General features: G+C 53.9%; 1 protein-coding gene across 1 annotated transcript in view; it reads right to left on the reverse strand.

The window, feature by feature from the left end:
- The window catches only part of CARMIL2 (capping protein regulator and myosin 1 linker 2), a 130,226-nt gene that overhangs the window by 102,138 nt on the left and 7,357 nt on the right, over positions 1–20,731 (reverse strand). Inside the window, exons 3-9 of the mRNA XM_030581180.1 lie at positions 20,471–20,521; positions 9,698–9,757; positions 6,940–7,061; positions 5,206–5,303; positions 4,174–4,244; positions 1,705–1,778; positions 1,034–1,090 (exon numbers count right to left, since the gene is read on the reverse strand). Coding sequence (XP_030437040.1) covers positions 1,034–1,090; positions 1,705–1,778; positions 4,174–4,244; positions 5,206–5,303; positions 6,940–7,061; positions 9,698–9,757; positions 20,471–20,521 — 533 coding nt within the window. The remainder of the gene's footprint in view (positions 1–1,033; positions 1,091–1,704; positions 1,779–4,173; positions 4,245–5,205; positions 5,304–6,939; positions 7,062–9,697; positions 9,758–20,470; positions 20,522–20,731) is intronic.

Raw genomic sequence — 20,731 nt, forward strand, 5'->3', positions numbered from 1 at the left:
CTGTACGGAATGGTCAGTGGGTCAGGGAAGTGTCCAGTGCAGAGAGAGCCCCCTGGAGTGGGGTCACCCAAGCCCCTGCCTTAAGTGACCATGACAAGGTTGGGGTTCGAGCCCCCCAGGAACCCTGGGTCCAGCTGTATTGGGGTTATGAGGACTCTGCCACACAAGAGAGTGGAAGAGGAGCCCTTGAGGTCAGGCAGCCTCTGGGTAAAGGGAGTGGGAGCGAGGACTCGGATCCTTTCACCAGCCCATTTCACCAGGATAGTGTGTAAGCCAGGAAAGTTCCCCACAATAGCAGGACCATCCCCCGCTTACGTAATACAACCCTTGATGAATGAAACATTAAAAGCCTCCGATAACACCTGCCCCATCTACTGGATATCAACAGAAGTAGCAGAAAAACGGAGAGACTAGTGATTTGTATTGTTCCTGTATGCACTGCTGGGCCCCGACCCCGACCCTGGTCTGTGTTAATCGCTTACTAGAGTGCATGTATAGTTTGCACATGGTACAGGCTTCAAATATTTGGTGTACATCAACTTGATCTATAAACCTACTGATTACAGACCCACATGATTCTTGGTGAATTAAAAACCCTATTGATTGGGCTAAGAGCAACCAAGTGTTCTGATTTGAAAAGTACTGTCAAAAATAGCACAGAAAGGAACCTAACATGAAATCAGCAAATGAGTGCTCCCTGAACTCAACTAAGTACAGTGCTAAGCAATGTTTCCTAGTGGGTAGAGCAACGGACTGTGACTTGGGAGACCTGGGTTTTACTCCTGGCTGGGCCATTGGCTTGCTGGGTGACCTTGTGAGACTGTGACTCCGCCATCGATAAAAGAAGTATGATGAGGATCCTGAGTTCTTTGTAAAGCGCTTTGAGACCTGCCAATGAAAGAGCTACTCTAGTAGTTCTTATTACTATGAAAAGTAGTTATCCTCATTCAGTCCCATCCCCGTATCGGCCACAGCATTTATCAAATTAGCAAACAGAGTTTCTTAAATTGCAGCTTGAAAATCTAACAGGCACCTTGGCAAATTAATTGACGCCCATTCACACTTCTGCTCTCTCATGGCTGGACTGGCCCTGTAGGGATAACCAGAGTAAAAAGGACAATAAACACTTATCTTAGGGCTTGTTTACAAACAAACGGGCACCAGAATAACTCAGAGTAACTCACAGCTTTTGTTCTTTTGGAGCAATTATGCATGTGGACGTTCTCAGTTCAGCTGAAGAGGGTCTTACTTTGATTTAGTTTGTCAGTGGAAAAAAAACAAAAAAGATTTTAAATCTTATTTGCCCCCCTGACAAAACTAAATCCAGGTAAGAGACATTCAGATTGATCTGAGTGCGCACTGACAGGATCACACGAAAATACAAAGGGGTGAATTACACCCCGTTTCATTATTTTCAGGCCAGTCTGCATGTAGACCAGCCCTCAGTCACTAACGCCAGCAGATCGGACTCCAATATACATGAGGAGCAGGTCCGGGAGAAAGGAAAGACCATTTTTATAGAGAGTCACTTTTCAGAGTACTGTTCAAATCCAATTGGAAATGCTGCTCTGCAGGTCCATTTAGCTAAAAGGGTCGCTGGCCACTGTGTACAATGGTATTCTCAGGGTAGCTACAGGTACAGCATATTTTGCTACTCCTCTTTATCTTGCATGATCTTGATCACAGATTTCAGCAGCGACTCACCTGCTCTCTAGGTGAGCGAAGTCCAACAGGTTGAACTCTCGGCAGTCTTGGCTGTGGTAGATATTGTCCACATCCTAACAGACAGACAGGTCAGCGTGTTAGCCTAGAGAAGTGCTGCAAGGCCGGATTACAGCGCAGCACCGTGCTGATCAGGACACATGCTGAGCATCAGCTTTGAATGGTCTGTGTTTGCCAGACGCATCACACCACAGGTCATTCCTGACCTTCTCCTGGAAAGCTGGCCCAGCCCCCTTTCCAAGAGGGGAGTCCTCACCCGAGGAGGCTCAGAGGCAGCAGCAGAGCTATCAGCCGGGCTGCACAAGCTCTCCACAGTCACATCATCCAGACCTGAAATGAACACTCATGGGAACATGGGAGAGAGAACTGAACTGGGACTATTTAAGAGCAAGCGAGCCGAGGTCCCGCAGTACAGCTGGATCACTGGCTGGGCTTCCTAGGAGAAGAGGAATTAGCAGGGAGAAGAGATAGCTCTCTGCAGGGGACAAGACCATCCACTGACCCTCCTGAGGGGGGAAGCAGCCAGCAGTGAGAAGTTACAGCAAAGGAAGGGAAACCCACCCCTGATACACCCACTATTCCCGCCCACCCGCCTCCAACATAAAAAAGTCACAGATCAGCCACTTGCAGCCTGAAGGATGCACCTGCCACAGACCAACTGTGTCGAACTGGCCAACGGGAGGGCATCTGACCTCTGCGAGGTTGGGCCCCTCTCTTTGTGGGCACCTGAGATCTCTGGGAGAAGATCTGGCAGCTGAGGGAGACCCGGGACAGGCCCTGATGTCAGGGTGTGAAGCTGTGTGGCCTTGGCCACAAAGAGGGAAGGCCTCAGACACTGACCATCATAAAACTCGTCAAGGCTCGCCCGAGGCTTAGCCTGTGCCATAAGCCTCCTGGGCTGGGGCAGGGGAACGGCAGGAGTATGCCCAGTGACTGGGGGATTCATTTTAGGGACATGGCCTTGCCAAGGACTGGGCCCAGCTGTGTCCCCATGACACGCAGGGCATCGCTGCTCTGAAAGCTGCCTGGACTGGCTGGAAGGAGGAGGAGGCGATGTCTCTGAAGAAGTTCCTAAAAAAGAGAGACTGAAGCACAAGCCTGAGGACTCGTCACTGCTAACTGCTGCCTGAGATGGCTCCTCCACACTTCAACTGATCTCACAGCACTGGGACATTTTCCCCTCATAGTCAGCCTCAGTTTCCCTTTGTTCAATTTCACCCCAAAGTCTTGCAGCTGGCAACCTCTCTCCCTTTAGTCAGCATGTCATGAAATACACGCCTGTGGCGGAGTTCATTTAATCACTCATCAGATCAACCCCTTCATCTGTTCTCATTTCCTTGAGCATCAGCTTGCCGCTAGCTGGATGGCCCAAAGGAGCCTGAAAATGGACACAGCAAGCAAGGGGCAGCCTTCCCAGGACTGTACGGAGCAGGGCTGCCATCTCCTTCCCAGATGGAGAGCACGCAGCCCTGAATGCCATGCCACAATTCTTTTAAACCCAACATGTTGCCTTACAAAGCTGGGTCTAACCTGATTCTTCCTGATCATGCCTAGCTCTCTTTCCACGGACCGCCTTGCCCATGAGGATCTGTTCCATGTAATACTCCCCCAGAACTATTATGATGCATACAGCCAGGAGGGACCATTAGATCATCTACTTGGACCCCCTGTGTAACACCCAGCTACCCCAGTATTGAGTTGGACTAAAGCATCTCTTCCAGCCTGGAACTGAAGACATCAAGACATGGAGAGTTCGCCATATCCCTGGATAGTTTGTTCAACGGTTAAAAATCTCTCTTGGTTTCAATCTCAATTGCCTATTTCCTCCCTGGATTTTGGAGCCCTTTGTATTATTACTCTTTCCACACTGCTGTTTGCAACATCTTGAGTGGTGTGAAGGTACCATGCATCCAGCCAGTTAATGAAGATGCTAAAAAGATGGCCTCCCATGGATCTCGGCACCACGTCATTAGGCACCTCCTCCCAGCTTCTTACACTGAATTTACTGCTCTTCAGCCAGTTCCCAATCCCCCGGACAGAGCTCACATCACACCTAATATGAAGTTATTTTCAGGAGGTTTCATGAGATCTTCTCAAGTGCTGTTATACAGCATTTTCCTCTGCTTGGCTCCCTTTGTCCAGCTGTGTATCTCCAGTGCACACAGTGAGACGTCATTTCCAATGCTGATTATTTAGTGACTGGTATTGCTGCTGAGATTTCCTTGACAACCCCATGCAAGCACACTCCACTACAAGCAAAGGGGGCAAAATTTGCCTAGATTAACCAAAAACGGAACACACACACCCCACCCCTACCCCACCAATGGATGGCTTATAACCAACTGGAGAGATAGCGGGTACTGTTTCAGATAGGTACAAAATCCATCTGATAACTCCCCTAATGTTATGAGCTTAAAATGACCTGTTGAAATTGCTTCCATACAAGCTTACCCACTGGATCTCCTCTCTGAAGCTGAAGCCGTTGTAGTCACATAAAGCAGCATATGTCTCCGAAAACCCACCTACAAATGGAAGATGATATTGACAGAAACGTTAGCAGCAGCTCATAGAGGAAATGTAGAAAAAGAGAAAGGGACATTTGGGGAAGAATAGACACGAATAGAGTTTGGGATCCAGAAAAGAGAGGGCTAGAATGAAAAGTCCAGTTAAACCCTTGTTTCTCCCAGTGCAATGCTGAATCATGGATTGGGTGCCCCTCTGTTTGGTACTGACTGACTCATTCATTACTTATCTTGATTCCTTCTTTCATTGAGTTATCTAACCTCTTTTACTGGACCAAGCCATTATTTGTAACACACAAACTTCTCAGTCTAAAAGAGCTTTTATTTAAATCAGAATGTTTTGATCACAGAATTCCATGTAAAACTTTTTCTTATTGAAATTATAGAAAAAAGATTGCAATATATATAAAAAAGATTGCAAAGCTAAGCCCGGAAGACTTAGGAAATGCATGGGCAACCTTAATGATGCCCCCTTGTGTGTAATCATGGTATAACCTTTAATTACACGGTCACATACTATTTTTTCCACAGGAACCCTGCCTCAGACATGCAACTGACTTTAGAAGGACTACTCAGGGGAATACAATACATATGGAAATGTTTGCAGGACTGGTGCCAATGTCATGTAAATATTTTTCCCAGCTTATGACAATGGCCAGAGCGACTCCAAGTGGTCAGGTTTCTGCCAGCGGTATGCACTGTGCCTAACGTGCAAACGGCTGCGGGCACCAGTGTTAGCTGCCACTTATTTTCTTCCTGATGAAAGTTAATTGCTGAACAGCAAAGGTGGGGTTTTTCAGAAAGCACTTCACATTGTCCTAGCTCTGCTTCCATTGAAGTCACCAGAGCTCTTGAAAACTCCACCCCAAGCTGCTAAGTCTCCCACCACTTGGTGTGTGAGGGCTTTCTGCAGTATTTTCACTTTTCTGTGATGTATGTTCAGAAAGCAAAGTCTGATTACCACACGGTCCTTGGTTATTCTGCAGCGTTTCCTTCAGGGAGTCTGTTATTCTTTGAATTCTCTCGAACAAACTGGAGGGATAGTTTTTGAGCAGTTTTCTATGAAAAATAACCCATGGTTAAGTAAAGAAATGGGGTGATAGGAAGAAAACTTCCTCAACACTACATATTGGCTTATATTGACTGGAAACAGGCGAGCTCGCTCTATTAGGAACTCTTCATATGAATTTACTTTGTAACCATCCATACCCTTTATGTATTCTTTCTTATAATCCCTAGCTCTTATCTAGCACTTTTCCATTAGCAGATCTCAAAGCATTTGACAAGGGAGAGCCGTATCATTATCCCCATTTTACAGTTGGGGAAACTGAGGCACAGAGAGGTGAGGTGAGTTGCCCAAGGTCAGCCAACAGGCCAGTAGTGGAGCCAGGAATAGAACCCAGTCCAGAGCTCTATCCACTAGCCCAACTGCCTTTGTATTAAAGGGACATTGTAACACACATACATTTGGCCCCAAATTTAAATTCTGTACAGTAACTCCTCACTTAAAATCATCCTGGTTAACGTTGTTACGTTGCTAATCAATTAGGGAACATGCTCAGTTTAAGGTTGTGAAATGCTCCCTTCTAACGTCAGCCTGCTTTGTCCACTGCTTGCAGGAAGAGCAGCCCGTTGCAGCTAGCTGGTGGGGGCTTGGAACCAGGGTGGACCGGCAACCCCCCTATCAGCTCCCCACTCCCCTAAGTTCCCTGTGCTGCAGCCGCCCAGCAGGCTAGCAGTTACCAGCAGTTCAGCTGTCCCTCCCCCCACTGCCATGTGCTGCTACCAGAAACCTCCTGCTTGCTGTGCTGGAGGGTGGAGGGAGAGGAATAGGGGTGCTAATGTCAGGGTGTCCCCATCCCCCCACTCCTGCCCCCTGATCCTGTACCTCATCTCCACAGAGTGGGGTGGAACAGGACAGGGCTCAGGACAGAGGGAGCTTGCTGGCAGCAGCTGCTGTCTCAACTTGCTGATCTACTTAAAAGGGCATTGTACTTACAGTGGGGTCAGCGTACTTAAAGGGGCAATGCACCTCTCTCTCACACACACACACATATGGTGTATGTCTCTGTCTTTCTCTGCCATGCTGCCTCCCCTCCCTCCATTTGTGCTGCCTTGTAGAGTGTGAGGCTACATGCAAAACAATGTGTTAACCCTTCAGGGCTCAGCCAAGTGCTAGTTCATCATTTCGCAGCAAGGCATTCCCTGGGAAATATCCCACCCTCTCCCACACTCTGACTCCACCACCTCAACCAAGCTTCACAATCATCACTGTCGTGTACAGTATTAAATTGTTTGTTTAAAACTTACAGTGTGTGTGTGTGTGTGTGTGTGTGTGTGTGTGTGTGTGTGTGTGTGTGTGTGTGTGTGTGTGTGTGTGTGTGTGTGTGTGTGTGTGTGTGTGTGTGTGTGTGTGTGTGTGTGTGTGTGTGTGTGGTCTTTTGTCTAGTGAAAAAAATGTCCCTGAAACCTAACCCTCCCTATTTACATTAATTCTTATGGGGAAATTGGATTCTCTTAACATCGTTTCGCTTGAAGTCGCATTTTTCAGGAACAGTACTACAACATTAAGCGAGGCGTTGCTGTACATGCAAAATGACAAAGATATAAGGTCGAGGAGCTCTAGGACGTCTCGACAGAGCTCTCAGTCTGGCCCATTATAACCACTAAGCAAACATTTCAGGAACAGCCTTACCCGGGGGAAGAGTCTGGAAAGACCTTCTTAAGCGACATGGTGATATGGCTGACCACCTGCTCCAAGTCGTACAGTGACACGAACTGGAAGGCGTAAGAGGCTGTATCTGTATCTATGACAACCTGAGGAGACGAGACAAATGACATTTGAGGCAGCAAGCAGAGAATACATTTCATAAAACCCCTCAGAAGCTACTGCAGCAGGAGCAAACGAGCGAAGCCGTGTGCTAAGATGGCGAGCTCTCGCCGCGCTAAATATCCTTAACGTTATTGCTTATAATTCTCAGATAAAGACTAAGTTTCAATGGAGCTAAGCTTGAGAAAACATATCAGCAATTTGGTGTAGAATATGTTACAGGTGCTACACGTGCGCCAAAACCAAAGTATTATAAACCAAGGAAAACCTAAGTTAAGGCTAAACTTAAAAGAAATGCAAACTAGTTAAGGAATGGAAATGTGCATTTGTGGCACCCAAACAACCTTAACTTTGCCCTGCCGTGACACCTTACAATAACTATTGGTTTGTGGTTCCAGATAAAATTGATTTTAAGACACATCTGATTTGATTTCCCCTCTTTTGGCATCACTACATGCAGTCAGTGTTACCCTGTTACCAAGAGCATTAGGGTTAAATGAAAAGGTCAGGTACAGGGGGCCACATTCATGAAAAGATCCATTTTTAGATTACATTCTAACTCCTGACCTAATTAATGGATTCACTAAATTCTGAAAAAATTAATTCCATTCTCAATGAACCAGTGCAGGAGGCAGGACCTGTGGGGGGCCACTTTTGGGGGCCCCACAGGCCCAAAGTGGCCCAGGAGATTAGCGGGAGGCCAGGAGCAGCCCACTCCACTTCCCTCGCCCCAGCCCCAGCCATGTCGCTTGTGGGAGGAGACTTGGGGGAAGGGATCCCCCACTCACTGGCAGCGGCAGAAATGGAGCAGCCCAGCCCCAGCCCACTCTACTCCACCAGTTCCCAGCCACGGCACTCTGCTTCCTGCCGCCGGTGAGAGCCAGGGGCGTCCTTTCCCCAATCCGAGCCACACGGCCGGGGCCGGAGCAAGGGAAGCGGAGTGGGCTGGGGCGCGTCACTCTGCGTCCTGCCGCCAGTGAGTGCAGGAGACAGTCCTTTCCATGCACTCACCGGCGGCGGGAAGTGGAGCGCCCCGGCTGGGAGCTGGTGGAGTAGAGTAGCTGAAGCCGGGTTGCTCCACTTCCCACCACTGCCAGTGAGTACGGGCTTGCTGGGGGAAGAAGTGAATGGAGGCGGGCTGGGCACGGAGCAAGGGGGGAGGGTAAGAGTGGGGCAGAAGGATTGTCCAGGGGCCCCACATCCCCCTGGGGGTGCTGGCCGAGGGATAGGGCTGGTCACCGGGGCTGGTGCTGCCACGTATGCAGCACACAGCTGCCTAGGACACCATGAAATTTGGAGCAATTTGGTGCCCCAATTTCACGGTCCCCTGTGCAGCTGCGTGTGCTGCATATGACTAAGGATGGCCCTAGGCCACAGCAACATCTACCTCACTTACACAAATACAAACTGTGCTGGCTAACAGCAGCTACAGTCTGAAAAGGACTCATTCAAAGTATTCAGAATGGTGTTTTCTTATGTTGCCTGTTGTACAGGTCAGGCAACGTTCAGGTTTGCCAGATACATAATCTCCGCTGTAAAAGGCTTTACCAGGCTTTTAACACGCTCTCCAGCTAAATTTGGATTGGCCTGGGTAATCTAGACACACTTGATACACACCAAGGCCCTGAAACACAGAAGAGGCTGTGGACACGAGAAAAGATAATGATGTTGTGAATGCTCTTATTTTCCTGCCAAACATTTTACACTGCCAGCAGCCACGACCTGCAAGATGCACGAGCCCCTTTTGTTCTACTGAAGTTAGAGGTACAAATGGAGCTGCAGCTTTTCCAGTCCCACTGGAAAGTAGCATCACTCAAGGCAGACAAAGCCAGCCCTGCCCTCTCTTTGCCACTCAGACCTCACAGCTCACGGGTCTGCTCAGAGAGATTCTAGATTTACGGGGGCTCTAGCCCAGCTCCTAAGGACACCATTTCAGTAAGGGCCTTTGTTCGCCAGCCAATAAATAGGAATGAACATTCAGCCTAGATCTTAGAGCTCAGTAAATGTCATCACAGCAGAGTCACAGAGACGCAGGAGACTACCCACGGAGTCAGTTGGCAAGAGACCCCAAGCCTACCCAGCACTGCTGTCTCTGTGTTCTGCATTTGTCCAGCACCTGGCACCATGGGGTCCTGCCGCCCCAGCACTGAAGGGCAACTAGGCTTCCAAGGGCTGCTTGTGGGCAGTGACTGGCTCCTTCTGCAGCCGTGGGAAGAACGCGCTATCGGGATGGATGTTTGCACCTTCCCAGCCCTGGTTCCAGGGCACTACCCAACTCACAGCGCTCTGGGACTGCAGGGGAGGGGCTGGCCTGTGCAGATTCAGCTCCCTCCCGTGGGGAGGGCACCTGGCCAGCTCTAGAGTTCCCCTCTGCAGCAGCGCCTCCCACCTGCCTGGGCTTGGGGCTTCCCCAGGAGGTCCTTGCCAGACCAGGATCTCTGGGGATGTCCCCATAAGAATGGATGGGGGAGTGTTCCAACAGGATTGGGTGCTGGCGAGTATCCTGCAGCTGTCCTGATGGGGGTGGGTGTCCCAATAGGGTGGATGGGGGAGGGCTGTCTTGACAGGGGGATGGATGGGCTGTCACTGTGGGTCCTGAGGGTGGCCCCCTGGCTGCACTCACCAGGCTGGGCTCCTGGATCGTGATTTCTTTCACCTCCAGGAAGCTGAAGCTGCTCCACACCTAGGGAAAAAAGGGTCAGACCATGGCCAGCACATGGGCTGTGACCCACACGGGATGCCAGGGGGCCAAGTGTGGCACACATCACCTGCTGCCCGACCCGCCGGAGCCCAGCCCAGGCCTGCCCAGCCGCAGCAGGACATGAGATACCAGGCTGAGCTGACTCCCCCTCTCCCAAATCCATCCCAGCACCAGCCCACTTCCCCGATTGGACCCCCCTCCCGACCTCCAACCCCAGCCTGACCCCCCTCCCAGCCCAAGCCTCCCAGTCACCTCAAACTGAACGTCTAATTCCCAGCCTGAGCTCCCCTCCTCCAGACAGCACGGAGCCAGTCTCTCATGCACAGCCACCCACCAATCCAGCTGCAGCTGAAGGGCATGATGGATGCACCACATCCCTGAGTGTTAGTTTCCATGCCCCACCTTCCTCCGGGACACCCCAACAATGCTGAGCCCCTTCTGCTCCCCCAGCCAGCCAGCCAGCACTTCCCACCCACCCCCCTGGCCTTTGTGCCCCATCACAGCGAGAGGGCCAGAGATGATGCCAAGGAGCCCCCAGAGCACACACCAGCCAGGAGCAGCTCTCCCCCCTCACACACACTTTGATAGCGGAGACATAGCGAACAGCATTGGCGTGACTGGCGTTGCCCTTCACTGGCCAATGAGCTGACCCGGGTGGTTCACACTGCTCAAAGCTATCACACAGGCTGCGGCGATTTGCTTTCCATTGTACTCCCTGCTACGCTTCCTCCACGGGGGAAGGCGATGGAGATTCCAGTGGGAGTGTGGGAAATTGGAAAGTTTTAAAAAGGAACTCGAGACAACCCCTTCTTCAGCCCCTCCCCACACACAACGCTCCCCGGGCCTCTCTGTGTGCGTTGTGCTCCAGGCACCTGGCCCAGCTCCCATCCATGTGGACATGGGGGTTGTGTTTGCATATATGAGTTTACCCTGAGTGCTCACAAATGCTGCACCTGGCCAGGGCCCCCTTGTTTATACCCAGCTGCAGCTCCACAGGCACTTCCTCCTTTGTCTGTTTCGCTTGACAGACAGCTAACTTTGCAGAGTTGCTCCCTGCCCGACTGTTAGCATTTTTCAGGCTGGCAAGGAGAGTGACCATCTCCCGGAGCTCCCATCTCCATGCGAGGCCTAGAGCAGCTTCCCCTGCTGGAAGGATGCTGGGGGCGCAATGGGGCTTTCACTGGGCTAGTGCGGCTGAACGGGCGAGCCGGGGTCTAAATCCTTGAACTTTCCTACTGGGAACTTGCTCTCAGGACTCCTGCTCTTCCTGCTGATGCAGAAGAGATCAGGAATGCCATGCAAGTCCTGGAGCCGTCAGCTCTGCTCAAAACACTGGGGTCGGCAAGGGACTGTAGTTTATGGGAGGGACAAGGGGGAAGCTGGCATGGGGATGCTGGTTCTGGGAAGGGGCAAGGGATGAAGGGTGTTCCCAAGGGGGCCAGGAGCAGGCCTGAGTGGGGGGTTGGCCCAGCTGAGCAATGAGGGTGACATTTTTCCAGCCCACAATGCATTGCAAGACCAGCGATGTCACCTGTCCTCCTGGGCAAGGGTCAGCCCTTGGGGGCCTTTATGAGAAGCCTGCCTGGCTACACAGGCAACGGGCTTGTGCGAAGCTCCCAGTGACTTCAACAGGCCCAGGCCAAAGCCCTTTGACACAAGAACTCTTGCTACCAGCTTGCCATGACCACTCATCACATCTCTAGTGGGGTCTCATGGGGCTGGGCTGGGGTCTGGACCAGTCAGTATTTTCATCACTGACTTGGCTAGCAGAGTGGAGAATAAGCTTTGAACATGGGCAGATGACACCTGGCTGAGAGGGGTCACTCGCACTCTGGAGGACAGGATTCAAATTCAGAATGACCTTCACAAGTTGGAGAATTGGTCTGAAATCAATAAGATGAAATGCAAGACAGACAAGGGCAAATCAAACGCACAGCTACAAACTGGGGAGAACTGGCTGGGTGGCTGGACTGCGGAAGGGTCTGGGGGTTGTAGTGGCTCACAAATGGAATATGAGCCAGCAGTGCGATGCAGCTGCAAAAGACGCAAATACCGTTCTGGGGTGTATTCACAAAGTGTTGTATGAGACAGGGGCGGCAACTGTCCTGCTCTACTCAGCGCTGGTAAGGCCCAGCTGAAGTCCTGTGTCCAGATCTGGGCACCGCACCTTAGCAACGATGTGGACAAATTGGAGAGTCCAGAAGAGAGCAACAAAAAAGACAAAAAAAAAAAATAGAAAACCTAACCTGTGAGGAAAGGTTAAAAAAAAGACGGTTACTCACCTTTGTAACTGTTGTTCTTCGAGATGTGTTGCTCATATCCATTCCAGTTAGGTGTACGCGCCGCGCGTGCACATTCGTCGGAAAACTTTTACCCTAGCAACTCAGTGGGCCGGCAGGTCGCCCCCTAGAGTGGCGCCGCCATGGCGCTCCATATATACTCCTGCCGGCCCACCCGCTCCTCAGTTCCTTCTTGCCGGCTACTCCGACAGTGGGGAAGGAGGGCGGGTGCGGAATGGATATGAGCAACACATCTCGAAGAACAACAGTTACAAAGGTGAGTAACCGTCTTTTCTTCTTCGAGTGATTGCTCATATCCATTCCAGTTAGGTGAATCCCAAGCCTTACAAAGGCGGTGGGGTCGGAGTGAAATGTGGCAGAATAAAACTGCCGAGCCAGAGGCTACAGCCTCTCTTGACTGCTGAACCAGGGCATACTGCGAAGCAAAGGTAAGGACCGAGGACCAATGGAGCTTCGCGACAGGTCTCGTGGGTAGAAACACGAGCCAGCAAGGCGGCAGATGAAGCCTGAGCCCTGGTAGAATGCACGGTGATGTGGCTTGGTGAAATATGAGCCAAATCAGAACAAGTGGGGATGTCCGCCATCACCCAAGATGAGATCCTCTGAGAGGAAAACAAGCAAGCCCTCCCTTTGGCCCGCTCCAGGGCAGAGCTGGGGCACCTTAGGAAATGATTCTGTCAGCACAAGATAATGCGAGCACTCCACAGATGTCCAAGGAGTGCAAAGGTTATGCCCATTGCGTTGAGCTGTGGGTAACATGAAAGGCCAAAACACCTTAGGGAGGAAAGCCGGGTGCGGTCACAACTGCACCTTGTCTTTGTGGAACCTTCGTAAGAGCTCTGATCTCAGAGACCCGTCTGGCCAAGACTAGGTTGAGGCCCCAGGGCGGGGCTGGGCGGCGCACCCGAGGGTGCAAGCGCTCCAAGCCCTTGAGGGACCTCGAACCCATAGAGCGTGGGACACTGAACGTCCATCTTAGCCTGCTGGAAGGTAGGGACGGCTGCTGAGAGTATCCTCAGCGATGATACCGCCAGATCCTGCCGCTGAAGGCCAGAGGCAGGCCAGATAGAGGGGATCGAGACCTCAGCAGGAGCAAGATCGAGCGTACTGCAGCTGTAAAGGAAACGCTTCCACCTGGCTCGGTACGTTGACCAGGTGGAAGGCTGCCTGTCACCCCAACTCAGGTACGCAGGAGCCACCGTGAGGCGAAGAGGCTGCAGGTCCGAGTGACGAAGCCTGTCATTGCCCTGAGTGATGAGGTCTGGGCTGACAGGCCGAGCAACGTGGTATGTCAGTGCTGCCTGGACCACTCTGGAGTGATCATGATGACGCACGCTCCGCCCCTGCGGAATTTGAGCAGGACGTAACGAACCAGTGGGAACAGCGGGAAGGCATAATGCAGTTGGCCGTTCCACGGTATCAGGAATGCGTCCAAGATCGATTCCGAGGAGAGACCTTGGAAGGAGCAGGACACCTGGCATTTCCTGCACTCGCGGTGAGCGAACAGGTCTGTGTGAGGAACCATTTCCACTTCCGGAAAGCGGGACGCCTCACATGGGGCAGAGTGATGACTCGTAAGACAGGAAAGACCTGCTGAGTCAAAGAGATAAGACGTTCCGAACGCCTGGGAGAAAGGACGTCGCCAGCTCCATCGAGCGGGCCATGCAAAAGACCCGGAAATGGATGGCCTCCTGACAAAAAAGGGGGGAGGACTATGTCCCCCCTGAATGCTTATGAAGCACCTGGCCATTGTGTTGGCTGTAAACACCGAGATACAACGGCCTCGCAGCTGCCGCTGGAACCCCTGGCATGCCAGGCGGACTACTCTGATTTTTGGGGCATTAATGAGGAATGCCAGCTCTCTAGAAGACCGAAGGCCTTAAGCTCGGAGGTGACCATGAGCACTCGAGCAGAGAGATGATGCGTCCGCCGTCAGGGGCAGTGAGGGCTGGGGCGGATGAAACCGCATCCTGTCCACACCAAGGAGGGGGTTAGCCACCACTCTAGGGAGCCTAAGGCGTTCGAGGGAACGGTGACTACCATGACCATTGGCTCCCTGTCCAAGCGGTACGCCGAGGTGGGCCAGACTTGGAGAGGACGGAGGCGGAGCTTGGCGTGTTTGGTTACAAACTTGCGGGCAACCATGGACCCAGGAGACTGAGACAAGAACGAGCTGAGGTCGTTGGGAAAGCCTTCAGACCTCAGATGATTGATGCCATCGCCTAAAACCGCAGTTGCGATAAGCAGGCTCCGGCTAGGTAGGAGACCAAGATAGCCCCTAGGAAGCCCAACCTCTGCGTGGGAACCAGAGTGGATTGCTCTATAGTAATCATCAGGCCTTGATCTGTGAATAAGACCGTGACGATGCCCACGGCTGAGTGGGTTGTGTGTCAGAGTCTCCTCGGATAAGCGAATCGTCCCAATACGGAAAAACGCATATCCGACATAGCTACGGTAGGCGGCGACTATGGCCGTAAACCGGGAGTATTCACCGCTGGCTATAAAGCGGAGGCATCTCCCGTGCGGAGGGAAGATGGCATTGCTAAAGTACGCGTCCTTCCTATCCAGGGCGGCATAGTAGCCCCCAGGAGGCAAGGATGGAATAATGGTTCCCAGGGATACCATGCAGAACTTCAACCTTATCCCCAACCGGCTGAGTCCATGCAGGACCAGGGAGGTCTGAGACCTGTGTTCGAGTGGGGAACTAGGGCATAACGGGAGTAAAACCCCTAGCCCCTTTCGTCCGCTGAAGGGGGACAGGGCTGGAGCAATTTAAAGGTGGTACCTATGCTCCATCGTGCGCAGGACCCAGCGATCTAAAAGTAACTGGGGCCATGCCAGGAGAAAGCGGGATCAGGATCCCGTCTTGCGACTGGTACACCGCCCTCCGACGAACCTTGGAAGGTCCGTCTTTGGTCCCAGTGGTAATTGCGAGGGACCTCGACTCTGGCTTTTTAGGGGGCCTGACGTTTGTCTGCGGCCACCTTGGCCTCGCCGTTTTCCAGAGTTCTGCCTCTGGCTAGGCACAGAGTATGGCGGCTGGGGCCATAAAGGCCTGCGGTTGGTCGCAAGCGTATACACGCTGAGACGCATTAGGACCCTATTGTCCAGCAGGCTTCGCAGTCTGGGCTGTCTCTGCCGCGAAGATGCCTGTACCAACAAAGGGTAAATTCTGTCCCCCGTCCTCCAAGACGGCAGCGAACTCTAGGTGGGAGGTTCGAGGGAGAAACTCCTCCACCCAGGTGCTATAATTATCGCAGCTAAGCAAGGCTTGTTGCTTTGTTACCCAGAGGCGCAGGGCCCCTGCAGAGTACACCTTGCATTCGCCAAGGCTCTTTCTGCTTCGGGGCTGGCGCCCGCTGGCCATGATATCAGGATCGTGGTCCTGAGCATAAAATCTGCGCATATGGGATGACACGGATGCGTGTCCGGATGGCCATGGAGGTACTAAAAGAAGGCACGGGCCGAGTCTCTGACTCACTCGGACCTTGCCCAACTCGGCACCGGGGACCGGCATCGGGAGGGGTATCGGTACCTGGAACGAGATCCAGACCCGCAACCAGAACGGTGTCGGGAGGTCGACCGAGATCTCGAGGCTCGGAGAAGAGCTACAGGAGTCAAGGTACCTGCCCCGGTGCCAGATGTCGGAACGGTGCCGATAGCGGGTCGGCGAACGGGATACCGACCGGTGCAGCGAGTGTGACCAGTACCGAGGAAAACAGTACCGGGACTGCCAGTGGTGTCCGGCGTGCCGGCGGGACCGTGATCATGGACGGTGCCGCTCTGCTGTACTGACAGGGGACAGTCCCTTGAAGAGACTGTATTACCCGTACCGGCGGTGCCCGGGTCAGGCAGCACTGACTCCGTCATGGCACTGAGAGCCCTCGCCGTTGGTAACATCTCCGGCGCGCAGGGAACAGCAGGCTCAACCACAGTGCGTACTGGGGAGCTGTCAGGCACCGGATTCGACGGCCCTCGTGGGGCCGGGATCCACGGTACCGAGGTCATCAGAGCTTCGGTAGGTGCCGGTGCCGGGAGAACCGAGTTATATAAGCCGTCTGGCTGGGGTGCCGTCAGCACTGAAGCAGCGGGAGTAATACGCTCAACCACGGCGCGTGCCGGGGAGCCGTCGGGCACCGGATTCGATAGCCCTTGTGGGACTGGAATCGACGGCGCCGATGGAAGCAGCCGGAACAGGAGCTCAACCACGGCGCGTGCCTGGGAGCCGTCAGGCACCGGATTCTACGGCCCTTGCGGGACCGGGATCGACGGTGCCGACGTCATCGGTGCAGCAGCAGGTGTCGGTGCCGGGCGATCCGACTTAAACTAGCCCTCTGGCCACGGTGCCGTTGGCACGGAAGCAGCCGGAAAATTAGCTCGACCACGGCGCGTGCCGGGGAGCCGTCAGGCACCGGATACTACGGCCCTTTTGGGACCGGGATCGACGGTGCCGACGTCATCGGTGCCGCAGCAGGTGTCGGTGCCGGGCGATCCGACGTAGACGAGCTCTCTGGCTGCGGTGCCGTTGGCACGGAAGCAGCCGGAGCAATACGCTCAACCACGGCGCGCGCCGGGGAGCCGTCAGGCACCGGATTCTACGGCCCGTGTGGGACCGGGATCGACGGTGCCGACGCCATCGGTGCCGCAGCAGGTGTCGGTGCCGGGCGATCCGACTAGACGAGCTCTCTGGCTGCGGTGCCGCTGGCACGGAAGCAGCAGGAGCAATACGCTCAACCACGGCGCGTGCCGGGGAGCCGTCAGGCACCGGATTCTACGGCCCGTGTGGGACCGGGATCGACGGTGCCGACGTCATCGGTGCCGCAGCAGGTGTCGGTGCCGGGCGATCCGACTAGACGAGCTCTCTGGCTGCGGTGCCGCTGGCACGGAAGCAGCAGGAGCAATACGCTCAACCACGGCGTGTGCCGGGGAGCCGTCAGGCACCGGATTCTACGGCCCTTATGGGACCGGGATCGACGGTGACGACGTCATCGGTGCCGTAGTAGGTGTCGGCGCCGGGCGATCCGACTAGACGAGCTCTCTGGCTGCGGTGCCGCTGGCACGGAAGCAGCAGGAGCAATACGCTCAACCACGGCGCGTGCCGGGGAGCCGTCAGGCACCGGATTCTACGGCCCTTATGGGACCGGGATCGACGGTGACGACGTCATCGGTGCCGTAGTAGGTGTCGGCGCCGGGCGATCCGACTAGACGAGCTCTCTGGCTGCGGTGCCGCTGGCACGGAAGCAGCAGGAGCAATACGCTCAACCACGGCGCGTGCCGGGGAGCCGTCAGGCACCGGATTCTACGGCCCTCGTGGGACCGGGATCGACGGTGCCGACGTCGTCGGTGCCGGGCGAGCCATCTTAGACGAGCTGTCTAGCTGTGGTGCAGCTGGCACAGAAGCAGCAGGAGCAGTAAGCTCTACCACGGCACGAGCCGGGGAGCTGCCAGGCACCGGAGTCCCTGGTCCTGGGGGACTGGAATCGACGGAGCCGAAGTCATCGGTGCCTCTGCAGGCCGGATAACGCAACTGAGGCGAGCTCTCTGGCTGCGATGCAGGTGGCACGGAAGTAGCGGGAGCAGGGGGCTCAACCACGGCGCGTGCCGGGGAGCCGCCAGGCACCAGCAGGAATCGTAGACTCTCTCGACCTCGGAAGAAGGGAACGGTGTCGAGTCGACATCGGTGCCGGCGACGGTCGGTGCCGAAAGGCCTTGGTGGTACCGGCGGGGTCCGGTGCCGAGGAGGCGCTTCTGCCCGCCGCTTGAACATCGCTCCGCGCCCAAGGTGGAGGGGCAAGTGAAAGTCCCGCACCTTTTTGTTCTCGGCTTAAAAGCCTTGCAAATGGGGCACTTATCTGTCAAGTGTGATTCCCTGAGGCACTTCAAACAGGAGTCATGTAGGTCTCTCTTCGGCCGCGGCTTCTGGCAAGCCGGGCCCCTTTTGAAAACCCGGTGAGCCATTCATGGCTCCGGCACTGGGCTCATGGAAGGGGCTACTTCCTGAACCCCGCTAACTAAACTAACCATGTTAGCAAAGAAACACGTATAACCATACAAATATATATATAAAAGTGTTATAACTGCATAATTATATACGAGAAAACGAGTAGCTAGGGAAGTGGAGGTCAGCTAAGCCGCGCTCCACTGTTCCAACGACCGACACGGGCGGTAAGAAGGAACTGAGGAGCGGGTGGGCCGGCAGGAGTATATATGGAGCGCCATGGCGGCGCCACTCTAGGGGGCGACCTGCCGGCCCACTGAGTTGCTAGGGTAAAAGTTTTCCGACGAATGTGCACGCGCGGCGCGTACACCTAACTGGAATGGATATGAGCAATCACTCGAAGAAGAACAGGGCATGTTTAGTTTGGGGAAGAGACAGCTGAGGCCCGGGGACCTGAGCAGGCCTGGCGCTTCCATTTAGGTACCTAGGCAATCGCCTAGGGCGCAAGGATTATTGGTGGGCGGCATTTTGCCAGAGGGGGCGGCAGGCGGCTCCGGAGGAGCTGCCACAGTGGTGCCTGCGGATGCTCGGCTGCTCCCACGGCTCCAGTGGACCTCCCACAGGCACCACTGTGGCAGCCTCCACCGGAGCTGCGGGACCAGGGCGCGGGGCGGTGAAATTGCCATGCACCTAGGGCGCTAAAACCCCTAGCGTCGGTCCTGGATCCTGAGAAACAGTCTTCAGATATGTTCAGGGCTGTTATAAAGAGCCTGGTGATCAACTGTTCTCTGTGGCCACTGACAGCAGGACAAGATGCAGTAATGGGCTTAATCTGCAGCCAGGGAGATGCAGCTCAGATATTAGGAAAAACTGTGTCCGTCTAAGGGTAGTTTAGCTGGGGAACAGGCTTCCAAGGAAGCTTGTGGAATCTCCGTCACTAGATGGGTTAAGAACAGGCTGGACAAACCCCTGTCAGGGCTGTCTAGGTTTGCTTGGCCCTGGCTCAGCACAGGTGAGCTCTCGAGGTTGCTTCCAGCCCTATATTGCTGAGACTCTGCAATGGGGCTGCTAATGTACATTCACATTGGGACCCGTTCGCTCTCATCCACGGCTAGAGGGTGAGAGGCCCTTGCACTCTAGCCACAAGGAGACAGAGCAATGAGGAACTGAGGCCTGAGGCGGAGCATCCCAGGATTGGAAGCCCAAGGCTGACAGCATGGACAGGAGCTAAATAAGAGCACTCACTAGCTGGGATAGGAACCAGGAACTACCCCTCTAGGGATCATACATCCACAGGATGGGAAAGGCCTCCTGGGCTACTGGCGTCCAGCGCCCTGCCATCACAGGCGACATAACCCTGTTTAGCTCACCCAGGAGAAGGTTCAGGGATGACTCGATCACAGTATCTACATGGGGAACAAATATTTGATAAGAGGCTTTTCAGTCTAGCAGAGACAGGTCTAATAGGAGCCACTGGATGGGAGCCAGACAAATTCAGACTGGAAGGAAGGTGTAAATTCATAACGAGAAGGATAATTAACCATGGCAACAACTCTTTAAGGGCCATGGTGGGCCAAGATGGGATGTTTCTCTGAAAGCTCTGCTCTGGGGATTATTGTGGGCAGCAGGTCAGAGCAGGTGATCACAGGGGCCCCTTCTGGCCTTGGGCTCTGCTCAGCCCAGAGAAGGGATGTGCACCACACTGAGCAGAGGGCAACAAGAGCCAGGAAGAGCCTTGAGATGGAGGAGAGAAAACGCCAGAGGGGAAAGGAGTGAAGAGGAGAGTCCAAAGGGTAACGAAAGCCGGCGTCATGCCGAAGGCCCAGAGGGCAAGTGGACAACACAGAAAGGGGAGTGGGTGGGGAGAGGAAACAGCAAGTTAAGCTACAGCAAGTTTGCTTAATATATCTTCTGTGCTTCTGACCCTGCCACCCACCCCCAGCACCAGTGGCAAGAGCCCTGCTAACGCGCCAGAGCGGGCACTTCTGGCTCCAGGTGGCCAGCCTGTCCGTTACAGTCAGCCGGGCGCTGGGAAGGGTGAGTGACGCAGCAGAGGGCCCTGAGGCAGAGGCAGAAAGGGTTCTGCAGGGAATGCTAGGAACAGCTCAGCTTAGATCAAGGCTCATGTCGCGTTAGTCCTTACAAAGCTACGCCCGGGGGGAGGGAGTTTGGACTAGGCACTGACTGCATGTTCCAGGTGCCTTCTCACCACACCCTGCCTGTGGGGTTGAATGCTGGCTGGGCTGTGGCTTGGAAAATCAGTACCTGGGCAGCTTTGGAAGAGGTTACCTGTCTTCCCCCCTCCCCCATGGCCCCACCCTCCCCCACACTAGAGATCTCCTTCCATCTATTTTGCTTTTAAAGGTCGTATGCCAGGGACATGAAAATCTTAATGCCCCTGGGAAAAGTGCAGCTCACATCAGCCCCCAAAGAGTCCTGCACGGACAAAGCACTTACCCTGACTGGGAGCATCACCTGCAGCACATATGCCCTCCAGGGGGTTAAAACCTGCACAGGAGGGAAATCAGAGTCACAGCTGTGATTAACGAGAGGGTAAGTGCTGTGTATTTATACACCATACTAACACTGGAGCAGGAGTTCAGGGTGCATAAGTGTTTCCATTCTAACCCCCTGCTTAGACATTTTTACCTTAGAAGGTAAAATTTACGAGTGGTACATGACATCAGAACAAATCTGTGGGCACGTAATTAACCTGCA

This window comes from Gopherus evgoodei, chromosome 12 (assembly GCF_007399415.2).
Source record: "Gopherus evgoodei ecotype Sinaloan lineage chromosome 12, rGopEvg1_v1.p, whole genome shotgun sequence".
Lineage (NCBI taxonomy): Eukaryota > Metazoa > Chordata > Testudines > Testudinidae > Gopherus > Gopherus evgoodei.